Here is a 14,715-nt window from a genome sequence, read left to right as displayed (position 1 = left end):
AGGGGTGTTTGATTTGGGTTGGAGCTAAACTCCAAGAGAACCGCAGTTCTATAGTGCAATGGCTTCTCACATGAAAAAGGTTTGATTTTGGGAACTGGTTGGATGGTTGTTGTTCGTTAACCGCTGCAATCTGATGTTAGTGACAGGTTGCTAGAGGGAAGGGAACATTGCCAATCCCTTGCACAGATGCACACAGCCTCGTGAAAGAACAGACCTATATTTAGGAGAGAGGGGAAGGGAAAATGTATTTTTTAAAGATTACAATAACTCGTATGCACTGAAATAATTTATAATAAATACTGCAATATTTTATACTCTGAATACTGAGGATTTCTTGCTTCCTTTAAATATTTCTGTCTTTAACCGTTCAAAGCCATCAAAAATATTCAGGGTTTTATTGGAAAATAAAATGTATTAATCATTTCAGTGTTTTAAGCACAAGTGAAACCTGCATTCATATAAGGTAATTGCACTGCCACAAGATTCAGCCGCAGGTAAAACAAATCTGCAATCAAATGAACTAGCAGAACAAGCCTTAATTACAAAGAAAAAAAAAAAAAAAAAAAGAAACGCACCGCAACTCAATTATATAGTGACTGTCAAAATAAGAAGTATCTCCAGTCTCATTTCCTTTATGGAAGTAGCAGGTTTCGGTGCAGAAACAGACGGTTCTTTATGGATGCAAAAGAGAATATGTTCTTAGATGGGAAACGAGATCAAAGTTTATTCTCAAATATGCCTGGAATCACATCTGCCGGAGGAAACGATCAGAGTAAATCAGACAGCTGGACAGAGAGGCAAAACAACTTAGATGCCAACTGCTAGAAGATTCTATTGTTAAAATGAGCTTGCCGCCCTGTCATCATCTCATCCCATTAATATATATTTACATAGCCTATGGATTGGCCAGATTTAAAATGTGGCCGCTTGCGGATTTGTGCATTTCATTCTGCGGTACGCGACGTCAAACCAAGCCTGGTATTACATCTGTCACCTTGCTGTGTCGTTTTGCCCGATTTTCCTCATTCATATTCCTCTAATGTGTGAATATCAGTGGTCCCTTGTGACAACAACATACCTAGAACGAGTGGTAAAGGTTATGTGGTGCCAGTCACGGTGAATAAGGCGACTCTTTATGGTCCACGTGGGCATTGGCCTTGTCAGACAGCATGGCGTTAATGATAATTTTGTACTAAACTGCCAGAGGCTGAAAGTGGTTACAGGAAAAACACATAAAAACACAGGAGCCCCGCCAAAGCCCGACTCAAATTAACAGCAGTTAACGTCAAAGCAGAGGACAGAGCTGGCTGTATCTGCTTCGCCGCTCAGATAAACAGTTCATCTGACTGTCTGAGTAATACACATTGACAGAGTATTGCTGAAACACGTCATGGAGGACTCAAAGGTCAAAAACTGTGAAGATGCTTCTTTATCCTTGCGAAAAACAAATGTATTAAAAAGGTTACTCTGGGAATGTGATAGGTTATATATTACTAGTTACCCTATTTAAAATGTATTAAGTAATATAAATATAATAGGTTACTTTAATAACTCATTACATTTGATCACTTTTTGATGACGAGTTTTTTTTTTTTAACTGGTAATCATTTTCAGACATTTAAACCAGGCATCACTTGAATTCAGATTCAGTTTTGAAGCACAGCGAGCACGACCAAACCTTAGCACCTCTTTTTACTTTTAAATCATTTTGAAGTTAAATACTGATTTTAAATCATTATATAGTTTAATAGCTGAGTGATTTAAAAACAAATGAAGCATATACATAGCTCTAAATAGGAAATACAACAATTCAATTTGTTAATGATCATAATATTTTTCCACTAGCATATTAATCCTATTACGACTTAATTTGTTGAGAATAAGATTCCCTGAATCCTATGCATCTTTAACTGTGGAAGTATTAGTTACCACTGGTCCTCATGTTTAGTTCATAATTAATTGTAGTGTTAATAATGGTTATATTCCATACAGTTTAAACGTGCATTGATACACTCTACTTAAAATGTTTAACCTATTTCCACAAGTGTAAGCTAATTACCAGCCTATATGAAAACGTCTCTTTTTTTTCCAAATGTGAGACGGTCGTTTTTAATCAACTCTCCTCCTTCTTAAAGAATAGTGGAACATTGGACAAGCTTCAGTCTGAGTTCAGAGCTCAATATAGTACAGAATCTGCTCTTCTGAAAGTGTTAAATGATGTGTTATTAGCTATTGACTGTGGGAAATACGGAGATTCTTGTTCAATACTATATTCATTCCAATTAGAGGAAGAGATCTTAAGGGAAAAAAAAAAACTCTTTTCATTTTACCTCTGTCGAAGCAGTGGGGTACGTCAGGGTTCTGTTTCAGGCCCTATTTTGTTCTCCATCTATCTTCTTCCTTTAGCGAGGACATTTCGTAAGCATCGGATCTCACACCATTTCACAGCCTTATCTTCCAGTGAAACCAGATGAGAATATATCTCTCTGATTGAGAAACCTGATGTGCTTCTATCCTTTCCAAAACTCTGCATCCTGTAACTAAAACTGCAGGCAACTTGTGCTCGGAATCTAGACCTTATTTTCTAACCAGTTTTCAAATTTGTTGTTAAGCCAGCATTTTTTTTTTATTTTTTTATTATTAGCATAGAATGATTGCTAAAATATTTTCTTAGGATCTGGAAACTGTTATTCATGCGTTTATTTCAACAAGATTGGACTATTGTAATTCATTGTATTTGGGGATCACGCAGTTTATCTCGTCTCCAGATGGTCCAAAAATCTGCGGCCAGATTTTTAACAGGGACCAGAAAGGGAGAAAGTATGGCTCAGTTTAGACTGGCTTCCTATCAAATTTATAATTCAGCTTAAGGTACTGAAGTGTGTAGAAATCTACGGCAGGGTTGGTACCATCTTACCTGTCTGATTTCCTCTCTTCAAGCCTTTATGATCATCAAATACTTCATTGTTGCTGGTAACCTATGGCTGTGGAATAATTTGCCATTGTACATAAGATCAGCTTCTTATTTCCAAATTAGACTTTAATTTTTAAAACAGCTTATATGGTCTGGAGTAATAATTGCTATATACATACTTTTGTCATAAATTAGTTTTTTTTATTTAATGCACTACATTTGGTGAAAGCACCATAACAAAGCATGCTGGTGGAGGGGTGAAGACTTTGGGCTTGTTTTGTAGTCACAGGATCTGTAGAGTCAATCATGAACTCCTCTGCGTATCAAAGTAGAATCAAATGTGAGGCAATCCATCCAAAATCGGGTCATGCAACAGGACAATGATCCCAAGCACATCAGCAAATCTAAAACAGAATGTTGTGGAAGACCAATGAAGTCATACATAAAATTATTAATATTGCATTAAGTTAAATTGAGTTATTTCTGCTAAAAGTGGATCTACAGGCTTCTGAATCATAGGGTGCCCTTAGTTTGTCACCCATGGCTTTTGCATGCTTTATTGTTGCTTAAATAATAAGATTATTTGTATTGTCCTCATCAATAGGGTGTCCTTTCTTTTTTTTTTTAAGAAGCACCTTTACGTTTACCTTTTCCAACTTGTAAAAAGTTATTATAAATAAAGTTTCTATAGGTTTTAGAAACCTATCCTTAAGCGGACCGCATGTTCCCTTTTGGTGCCTTTGATCATTTAAGCCAAGCCGACCTCCCATAATGCAACTGATTGATCTCTCCCCTCTGCAAAAGTGCCTGGAAAATCAGAATGATTGAACTTGTCTATTTTGACATAGGCCTAGATCTTTTTCGGTTTGAGCAGCCGCATGGTTCAATCGCTTTCAAGGCTCCCCTGGGTACCGCCATCTGCTCTTTTAGCTATCTTTAAAAGTCAGTATCTGTTCACATAAAAGTCATGCAGTTTAGTAAATATGCTGTAAAAGCGGTCAAAATGTTTTCAAATTCGATTCAGAAAGATGCTAGTAAGAGATATTTGATAATATGTCAAGTAACACCCACTTGAAATAATTTTAAGACGCTCTTTTAAGAAGCAGGATTTTTTTAGCACTGTGGGTAATCATGAAATCTTGAGGAAATTACGTGTGAAACTATCAAATGGTAAACATTAGTTAAGGATGAAAAGCTCAGAGAGCTGACACTGTTAAATATGAAATTTACCTCATGCAAACGGCTATCAATATCTGATTAGCAAATATATTAAATATTCCAGAAACAGTGATAAATACATCAAGCCATAAAGCACAGCATAATGCCAATAAATATCACATCTGGCTCTTAAAAAATTAGGCAAAACATCTTTTTATTTCCTGATACAGACCATTTTTAATGTGATGAGATTAGTGTAATGAACATGATGTTGAGAGCATGGAGAGCCTCTTATGGCTGGCAAAAATTGTAAACCATTCAGTGCAGCCTGATTAGTCACAAAAATAAGCAAAACAGATTGGATACCAAAAATATCACAAAAAAACCCCTTAGAGCTCCAAAGCCTGTAAAAGGCATTACGGGTATTGAGTCGTTAACAGTTGCAGGCTAGATCAAAGCTTACGAGCATAAAGGTAGTAATTACTGCTTCACAAAATCCCTGACCTTACGATGTTCAATCAGGATGATGCATCTCCAGACTAGTTGGAACACAGAACTCAGAACAGAGAACCTGGCTGTGCTTACAAACATCTCGATACAGATTTGATTAGAAAATAGCTTTTTGTTTCCCCTCTTTCTTTAATATCTGCTCGGAATAGTATAGTTCTTTGTGTTGTTTGCAGCGAAAGTGCATTGCAATTCAGTTAAATTAGCCAAATTTGATTTAAAAAAAAAAAAATTGTCATCAACAAATTAGCGATGTATGAAGCGAAGTTTACACAAAGGTCGCTTTTTTAAACCAAGCACATTTTTGGCAAACATGCCGAATTTGAAGAGTGAAGAGCCGTTTTCCTGCCCTCGCTAAATTGCAAATTGTGTGGAAATTATGGCACTTCGTCCACAAAATTCTCAGAACAACATTAAACGTGATCGCGCTTACCTCACAATTAACCAGTTAAGCTAAAGAAAGAGAGAAAGTGTAGAGAAAGTGCACTCAAAAGTGTATATCGCCATCTTTACTCAAATATGTAAGATTTTCTGTTCCTGTGAATGTAGTCAAAACCGTCTGGTTACCAAATTTCAGAACCAAAATACAGTTTTTTTTAAATCATACAGATTTGAGAGGACATGAAGGTGAGCATAGTTTTTTTATTGGTATGAACTATCCTTTTAAGTATTACACGCCCTTTTTGAAGGTCATAGTCTGTGAAGGTCACAGTCTGTGTACCCGACTATTCTTTTTGAAGCTCATTTCACATCTTCTCTACCCGATGATCTCGTTCACACGTGCACAGCTGACTGAAAGAGGAGCAGCAGGGCTGGAGCCAGGGCTTCCATACTATTTGCAGAGGAGAAACTTGTACTGGGACAGGCTTCAGGCTCTCTGCATGACGGCTGACCGCTGCCCTTATGACCTCCAGAACTGAGTAGAACTTGGGCTCAGTGTCTGGACTCAGGGGGGTGCTTTCTGTTGGGTCTTTTGACAGGTCGTAAAGCAGCGGAGGGTCATGGAAGGTGACGTATGGCTTGATGCAGAGGCAGATATGAGTGTGGAAGCAGGTGGAGCTGTTCTCTGGGTAAAAGTCAGGGGTGAAGAAAAAGGCCTTCCACACTGTGTTACCTGGAAAAACAGGAAATCTAGCTTTTTAAAATTTAATCGATTAAATATATATATAACTTATTATGTAGTTATAATCTATTTTGTATGCAATGCATGCATTATCTAGACTTCAATTAACATGTTCAATTAACGCATCACTGAGCAATGTGAACTACTCAACTAATAGGCTACTCAAATTAGTCCTTTAATTAATATTGTCAAAAGAGTTGGTTACCTTAATTAACCTTACTTACTGCATTAACTAACATTAACCAATACATTTGTTACAGTATTTGTGAATCTTTGTTTTTTTTTTTTTTTTTATCAAATAACAAAAACACCTATGTATTGTTAGTTCATGCATGCTCAGAGTCATAAGATAATATAAACCGATATAAGCTTTCATAGGTAGATGTTGAAATTAACATCAACTATGACTGAAAACTTTCATTTAAATGTTAACTAAGAAAACGTTCACCCAAAAAACGAACATTCTGCCATCATTTACTCACCCTCAAGTTGATCCAAGCCTAAACTCATGCAAAAGATGTTTTGAGGAATTTTGAAAAACCAAATAGCTTTTCGACTTATGGTAAGAGTATTGTAAAACAAAATGGTATTGGATTGGTTACCAGCATGCTTAAAAATATCTTATACTCATACAGGTTTGGAATGACATGGGAGTGAGTGAATGATGACAACATTTTCATTTTGGGAGAAATGCTTTGGCTAAAGAAGCTTATTATAAAGTGTTACCGAATAGTTACAGCAATTAAAGTTAGCACTTACTGTTAGGCGGGTGCCATCTGACAGCATTCAGCTGGGCATTGCAGTAATGAAACATAAATTCATGTTCAGAGCGCTCCACTTGCCCTTGCAACAGTGGCAAGAGATCATGACCGTCAATGACTCTAATGGAAACAAGTGGTAATGCAGTGCAATTACTAGCCTAGTTATTGACTCTATTTAGCAGCATGAAGTAGCCATAATACAATCATTATTCCATACTAATGAGCTACCGGGGACAGGCACGTCTTACAAAGTGCCTGAAAACAAATTCTAATCTACTGACTTCTTTATATCCCAATATTTCAATCTACTTCCAGATTAGTTGCATCTATTCTGTCTGCATCTGTTGTCTCAGTAACCAAACAGTTGACTGGCAGATCCTGTTGCTAGGCGACAGGTTCTCACCTGTCGCTGGGTATAGAAGCACCAGCTAAATTCAGCACCGTGGGGAAAATATCCATGTTGCTAGTGGGCTCATCAATGACCTTCCCGGCAGGTAAGACACTTGACCAACGAAGAATCCCTGGTATCCGAATCCCTCCTTCCCAGTTAGTTGACTTGCCAGCTGTTCGGCAGACAATGATATGAAACTGCATACTGTTTCTGTTCACCTTATATTGACAAATATATATATATATATATATATATATATATATATATATATATATATATATATATATATATATATATATATATATATATATATATATATATATATATATATATATATATATATAAAGCTGAAATGTGATACTTTGTCTGGCAAACTGACTCCCAGGGCTATTCTAGGGACAAACCCCTAAGACAGAATACCTTTATATATGCCGCTATAACCCCCGTGCATCTCTCCATCGATGGAAATCTCTTCTAGGTGAGGCCCCTGATCTGAAGTCATGTACACCAATGTGTTTTCCTTCAAGTTTAAGCGCTCCAAAGTCTGCATGATCTGACCTAAGAACAGCAAATGGGATTGATTAGATCGATAATAAAATACTAAAACCCACCTGGTACAACACTTGGCTATAACTATTGGAAAAAAAAGTTACATCTTCTAGAGCAGTGCAGCGCTGTATTGATTTTTTTTACCAAAATTCTCATTTGGGATTTGTTTAAATCCATAACACTACGGTGGAAACTTTTGCAGTTCCTTTACACTAAACACTTTTATACAAACAGCTTACTGTACAGTTGAGAAACACCATTTCAAGCAAGGTCTAAGAAGAAGAAATACAGATTACATTTGTCTTTATTCGTATTCTCTTCTTTGATTTATTTTTTTTTTTCACGATTTAAAAGGACATTTGATCCCAAAAAGGCAATTCTGTCATAATTTACCCTCAAGTGATATTTCTTCTGGACAACACAAAAGATTTCATTTTGTTAACTAAGACAGATTTGTCAACTATTACTTGGTTTCAACTATTTTAGAAATTGCAAATCTAGTTTATTATGTTTCAATAATTAGTGGGAAAAAAAAACACTTTTACCAGTCAAACATTTTAACACACTTGACTGATTATTAGTCATGATCCTAAAAAAATATTTGCTTTAATACTAGAATATTGCAAGACAAGTAAATTGTGCCTAGACATATCTTGTTACCTCCAAAACTTAAAATGGTTATCTGGTTACCAGCTTAAGGTTTCCAACAGACAGAAAAATCAATTCATTCTCCCCGAACACTCCAGTATGACTAAGAGAAGTGTCCTTTGCTTTAAAACAACTATGGCAGTATGCATCCAGTGCTATAAACAATGTCACTTTTCCATTTATGTGGTAAGTATACTCATTTGTTATGGCATTTTTTATTTTTTCATAGAAACCATTCATTGTGCCCTTTTAAGAGACACTCATTGGTTTATGATAAATTCTTTCTGGCCTTAGCTTCCTCGGAAGATAAATTTAGCAAATATGGTAAGTATACCTTAATTAAAGGCAAAAGCAGCAGAAACAAGCAGCACAGTTTGAGATAACAGCTTATTAACAAGACTTTCCCGGTAAAACCAAAGGCCATTTATTTTACTCCCTTTTAATGATCATTTTTAATTATTAATTCAAAAAAGTCATTCAGTACCTACGCTCCAGTCTACCTCCATGACAGCATCACCATAGAGGCCATGCTGACTTCTTCCTCTGAAGAGAGGAGAGGCAAACAGTCCAGTGTGGACTTGGAGGAATGAGAAGAAGAGCAAGAATGGCCTCTCTGAATTCCTGTTAAAAAATAATAAAAATTCAATGTTCAAACACAAAGCACATCATTCCAGGGTTGTGTTATGCCATCAATTCACTGGATTTGCTTTTAAGTGAGTTTTTACAAGGATTGTTTTACATAAATGCCTTACAATCGTATATATCCTATATAATACTGCAAGGAGAATCTACACTTTGTCATTGCTATATGAATCTTTTATAAGTGCTGTAGCTGAAAACTAACTAACAGACTCTCTGTGATACAGGTAAGAGTGTACTCATTTTAGTTTCGTAGTGAATTCCAGCGTTTAGTCAAGCCATCTGCATACCTTCTTTAAAATTTTTCCTTTTACACAAAATAAATAAAGTAATGCAGGTTTGGAATGAAAAACAGAACATAATTTGATTTTTGGTTGAACTCTACCTTTTGAGAGTCAATCAAATTAATAAGGCAGAGGCTTAAGCAAGGCCTTCATTTTTGATAGACCTTTCATGAATTGACAATTTCCCTTGATTTTAATTCAGTCACTGCATTTGTTAAGCTCAAAGCGAGTCCCTGAAAGAAGCTTTTCACACTTTAATATTACGATAAAATGTGGACACATACCTATCCAGAAACTCAATGGCTTCATTGGTCATCCTTTGTGTGAGGTTTTCTGATGTATATGGTTGCTCCACAATGTCCGTCCCTCGCATGACAAAGCAATTTAGATTGGGGAACGTGTACACCAACGCACCAAAGAGACTCGCCACTACCCCTAACAGGATCAGGACACCAAAAACCACCCTCCTGGTCACCGTTATTATTCCTTTAACATGGAATAACACCAGGGAAACTAAACCAATAATAATGGCCTTGTATGGGATGTAACCAAAGACAAAGTGTAGAACAGAGCCATGTCCTGGCTGGCAGTCTCGAAGGTGCGTCATAATGGTGCCATAGAAGTAGTCAAAGCCATGAGAGGTAGGATGGTGGCAGTGGTCAGCACTGTCTTCACAGTTGAGACCCAAGTGCCATTTCCCTAAAAAAAAAGAAAAGTGTGTTCATAAAACGGAAATTGATTTGAAGACTGACAAAACATTACAATAAAGCAGGAGTTCTTGAGGTCCACTTTCCTGAAGAGTTTAATTCGAACCCTAATCAAAAAACCTGAGAAAGCTAATCAATGTCTTCAGGGCCATTCGAAAATGTTTGATCAGGGTTGGAGCAAAATTTGGCGTGAAAGTAAATCTCACAAGTCAGATTTGAGGATTCGTGCAATAAAAGGGGTAAAAACAAACAACAACAAAAAACTGAGTTTGTTCTCTGTACATTTGTTCGATACCACCACATAAAAAAAAAAGTTCAGTGCCATCTGAACCTCAGTGTGCTCATGAAAAGGAAGTAAATCTGTACTCTGCATTTTAGAAACAAAGTGTGGCACTGTGTTGATTTACACTGATGTTTATGATTCAGTGTTTTCAGCTTTTCATTGTGAAATTCATCTGTGCATGTGCTACCAGTTTAACACCTACAGTATTTGGGGAAAGTACCATGAACCAGGTTAACTTTATTTTCTTTATTTTATGATAGTTTAGGTACACAAATGATATTAACAGATTTTAACAATTTATTAGTAAATGCTGAAATGAACTTGATTGATTAGTAGTAATGATGTAGTAGTAGTAATAGTATTTGTCATTGTTAGTTAATATTGGTTGAGGTAAAAAAACTACTTTTTCTATTTCACAGTTTAGTTGGGGTTAGTAATATATTTAATTCCGAGCTAATAATAATAATAATAATAATATCATTTGACTCCTTAGAAATGAGAGTGTGAACATAATATAGACAGACATTATCTTCATCACAAAACTGACCACTTTAAAGTCATGGAATTTTTTTTATTTTATTAAATTACTAACTGAAAAGAGAAAGTACTTCTTAACTTTGCTCCAGATTGATGCACGTTCATACATATATTCCACCACATCTGTAAAGTCTCGTCTTACCAATTGGCTCACATTTTTTCACATAAACATTTAGCTGCAAACAACAAATTTCCTAGGTTTGCCTGAGACACAGGACTCACGAACATCAAACAATGATGCTCTCGCTTGCCCCTTGGGTGTTACAGGAGGCTTTGAGAAATGTCAGTTTTAGAGTGTCTGCTTATTTAGGCAATCTGCTTCTCTGCACTCTCTCTCAAAATGAGAAAGGGACGAGCAGATTCCTTCAGGATGCGCCTTCATCTCTTGGGCCTAATGGTTTGGACACGAGCTGTTACTCTCCTGGGGTTTTTGGACAGCATCGGATCATTTGTGTGCCCATGCCTACCTCAACTGGCAGCTGATAGGTTCTTCAGCTTGCATGCAGGACTTCACATTTGTAAAAACTGTAACCTAATTAGGTCCCGTTTCACCAAGAAAAGTCAATAAACATGAACACTAATTTGCTAAGGTGCTGAGTTTGAGGGCAGGGGAGCGAAGGGCTTACATCCCCCATAATTTCAAAAGGACACATAAATTACCTTGAATTATTCTTCCTGTTTTTTGGTTTCGAAACTCTGCAGACTTTTTCCGAAAACCCTACATTTTGGTCAAATCAGACAACACCACAGCGGTGGCATGCATAAATCAGCAGGAGGACACCCACTCGTCACAGCTGCACAGTTTGGCAGCGGAGTGGAGAAGCGCACGTTTCCATTCATTATATGCGACTCTAATCAACTGGTGAACTGAGTGTGTGAGAGATCCGGATGTGTCATTTTACGAAGGACGCAAATCGTCTAAAAACCACTGAACCCATTCTCGGATCTAGCTGTGATTTTGAACACACTCCCTCATCCCCCTATTGAATCAAACAGTTATTTCCTACAAAAGATGAAACGCATATAATGTTTCCTGCAAAGCGAGTCATGCATTTAGTACTTTTTTTAATGAGCCCCCTGCTTAAGACGAATCCCCATTTGTCCCTGAGGTGAGCCAGTCCTTTTTACTTGTTTGTCTGTAGAGCTCCTAGCTTTTCACATATCAAGCAATATCACTCATTCTTGAGACAAAGGACAGCATAAACTACAGAAGTAATTAAACGAATAGATCAATCAAATAATCAATAATTGGATTATTCAGTTAAACATAGCACATGCCTGACGAAGTCTATTTTTGTGTATCAATGCCAGAAGTTTTCATACTCACTATTTCGGTGGCGTACTATTTACACACATTTTTCTGATTTTTCATTTTCTTGTGAGATGCTGAGGACTGGAGTAATAGGGACTGAAAATTCAGTTATGCGTTACAGGAATAATTTACATTTTAAAATATATTTCAATGGAAAACTGTTATTTAAAATTGCAATAATGTTTCACAATTTTACTGTACAAAGTAAATGCAGCCTTATATAAGATATTAAATTAAATAAGCATGTGTGAGTGAGTTTTGTGTGTGATACATAGATAGATAGATAGATAGATATTACTAATTGTTGATTATTTTCAAATCCTGTGAAATTTATTAGCATCTTTTGCCTCATGTCCCAAGAATGATACAGTGATACCAAACTATAATAGTGCAACTCCAGGAGAGCTCAAGCAATCAATCTACATTACAGATGCTACTTAAGTGCATATCCCTCCGAAGATAGAAGTGTCAAGTCAGCTTGGACACCACTACGCTCAATCAAGAGACTTTAAGTTACATAAAACTACACTGCTCTGAGTAAGTCCAAAATGTATAAATAAAATGACAGAATGCATTTAATTTGATTCAAGTTATGAATAGATCATTTCCCAATTAGTCATAAACGACTGGATTATCTATATGCTATTTGCAATATAAAGCTGTCTGCATTGATTTAAAGGCTAAATGCTGACGTTCTCTTATAACAGTGATCTCAACACGCACGCTTCCCTCTTTCCGGTCAGAACAAAAAAGAAATGTTAAGAATTGCGCAAAAACCCTTGTCGTTCCTGTGACCTGTCGTTCAGTCACCGCATGTCTCGTCATTGGTCACGTCTGAGGACCCTGTTACCATATAACCGGAGTTGTGCAAGTAACATACCAATTACAGCGGTAGAATAGCCTTGCCCTCTGACAGCCTCGGCAAAGGTGATTTCTTCTTGTGGAAGGCCTCCTGACGACGCAGAAAAGAGAAAAACACCCATACGCCCATGTGCTGCCATACCTATGGCATCCAAAAAAAAGTTATAAGAAGACAAAATGACCATTTGTTATGAATGTGCTGCATAAAAGTGAATATACACCTCATCTACTGAATGTTCCCATTGATACTACTACTACTACTGCTGCTAATAAAAGTAATATTACACTATTATTATCATTATTATTGTAATAAATAATACATGTCCTGCTATCTGTAAAATTGTGTTAACAGTAAGTCTCTGCAATGTTTTAAAACAGCACTTATCATTTATTTGAGCAGAACTGCATGTGCACTGACCTGAGCGAACAGGGTATCTGCCCGTGAGGAAGGCCGCCCTGCTGGGAGTGCAGAGTGGTGCAGCAGCTATATGTTGGGTTAGTTTCACCTCTTCCAGGGCCAGTCTGTCGATGTTGGGCGTCCTGCGGTCCAGAACAACCACAACACAGTCTCATTATGTCTGTGAGAGAGAGGTCTATTCACACGAGTTCCAAAATCACGAAAGCTCGTTTACTCTTCGGAATAGAAATACCGATTTATTTTTATTTTTTTCCTTGCAAGTCGGTTTGTTGTCGTTTTCATCACGAAATGTAATTTTGACATTTAATTAACAATTATCAATTCTAAGGGTTTCTGCTTGTTTTGAAGAATTACAAGAAGAAAAAAAAAAGTCAAGATAGAACTAAGAGATAAAAAGATGCAATTATCTTTATATCTTTGATAGCACGGCAGAAACGAGATGAAAATGTACTGATCTTGAATCGTTCTTACACAACATCGTCTGACACCACTGGCCTAATTGTACATACACATACACATATACATATATATACACACATGTAACAACTAAAACGTGATCTGCAATTCACAAATGAAGTGGACAGTCAGTATGGATATCTTGGAAGAACTCTGGATAAAAGCAATAAAATATAAATTATATGAAGAACCTCAGTGTTGTGTTTCCATAGCATCCAAGGTCTCCAATTCCTAAATCGTCCACCATCATAAAGACAAAATTAGGTTTTCTGCCACTGTCTGCATCAACAGTACAAAGAAGCAGCAGGCCAAGGGTGCAACGGATACATGGGAGGGATTTCATTATATACCCTGAAAGAGAAGGACATGGTAACAGATAACTGAAAACAAATGGATAAGCAACACTCTGCACTTCAAAATGTTAAACAATAATTATTGCAATTTAAATGAATGTGTGTGTGTGTGTGTGTGTGTTATATTTTTATTTATCATTATTGCACTATAGCACTTCAATCACTGAATTGTAGTCAATAACATTATCCATAAAAGTCCATAAAATAATATATAACTCTGTGCAGTGACTAAACGTGCACCCTGCTGCAACCTATAGGCTGTGATCCATTTTCTGCATTCCCAAACAGACTACTGAAATGCAAAACTAGCCTATTCAGTACGGTTTGAGTTCAGCCTAAACACGGTCGGTCTGCGGCGGCCTACCTGCTGCATCCAGGACGAGAGAGAAATCATCTGACTGCTGCCAGAAACATTAACATCGCTGCGGTCGGCAGTTAATGCCTAACGCGCTGTGGCCTGACAAACATTGCGCTCAAGATAAAGGAAGTAGAGCGCAGAAGATCACGTGCTTCGCGCACGTTAGATCGATTGGTCAACTGATAAACCTGGACGAACCGGGAAACATCCTGCAGCGCGTGCAGCGGTAATGTTCAGCACCGTTCAATCGCTTTTGGTTACAGCTTCTCCTAACTCGCGGGGAGACTTTCGCTTTCGCTTGTGTTTGTCCTCCGCACCACGCTTAGAGGTTTTCAGTGAAACAGCGCCACCTCCCGTTCATTTTTTATCATACAAGGAAGCCCTCTTCCGCCCTCCGTATCAGGGTTTCTGTGGTCTGCTGTTTATGACAGGCAAGAGATCATGCTATGACAAGCT

The 14,715-nt window shown here is 37.1% G+C and overlaps 1 protein-coding gene across 1 annotated transcript; it reads right to left on the bottom strand.

Moving 5' to 3' along the window:
- Positions 1-4,269: 4,269 nt before the first annotated feature.
- Positions 4,270-14,561, bottom strand: sts (steroid sulfatase (microsomal), isozyme S). Its single transcript, XM_043246534.1, has 10 exons — positions 14,266-14,561; positions 13,740-13,899; positions 13,093-13,214; positions 12,694-12,816; positions 9,259-9,673; positions 8,536-8,672; positions 7,275-7,412; positions 6,867-7,026; positions 6,462-6,583; positions 4,270-5,693 (listed from the first exon to the last, which is right to left on the bottom strand). The coding sequence occupies exons 2-10, from the start codon at positions 13,889-13,891 to the stop codon at positions 5,326-5,328; spliced, it is 1,737 nt and encodes a 578-aa protein (XP_043102469.1). The 5' UTR covers positions 13,892-13,899; positions 14,266-14,561; the 3' UTR covers positions 4,270-5,325.
- Positions 14,562-14,715: the final 154 nt, after the last annotated feature.

This window comes from Puntigrus tetrazona, chromosome 1 (assembly GCF_018831695.1).
Source record: "Puntigrus tetrazona isolate hp1 chromosome 1, ASM1883169v1, whole genome shotgun sequence".
NCBI classification, from domain to species: Eukaryota; Metazoa; Chordata; class Actinopteri; order Cypriniformes; family Cyprinidae; genus Puntigrus; species Puntigrus tetrazona.
Note: the sequence above shows the minus strand (reverse complement) of the source record. Positions and strands in the feature narration are given on the sequence as shown.

What these genes read in the sequence shown, in the direction of transcription:
- sts (XM_043246534.1), bottom strand. Translation starts at nt 13,891, where the DNA reads ATGAAATCCCTCCCATGTATCCGTTGCACCCTTGGCCTGCTGCTTCTT. An exon ending in GCCATTGAGTTTCTGGATAG is followed by an intron (nt 8,673 to 9,258) that starts GTATGTGTCCAC and finishes ATTTTTTAACAG; the next exon opens with GAATTCAGAGAGGCCATTCT. An exon ending in TTATAGCGGCATATATAAAG is followed by an intron (nt 7,027 to 7,274) that starts GTATTCTGTCTT and finishes TCTGCCGAACAG; the next exon opens with CTGGCAAGTCAACTAACTGG.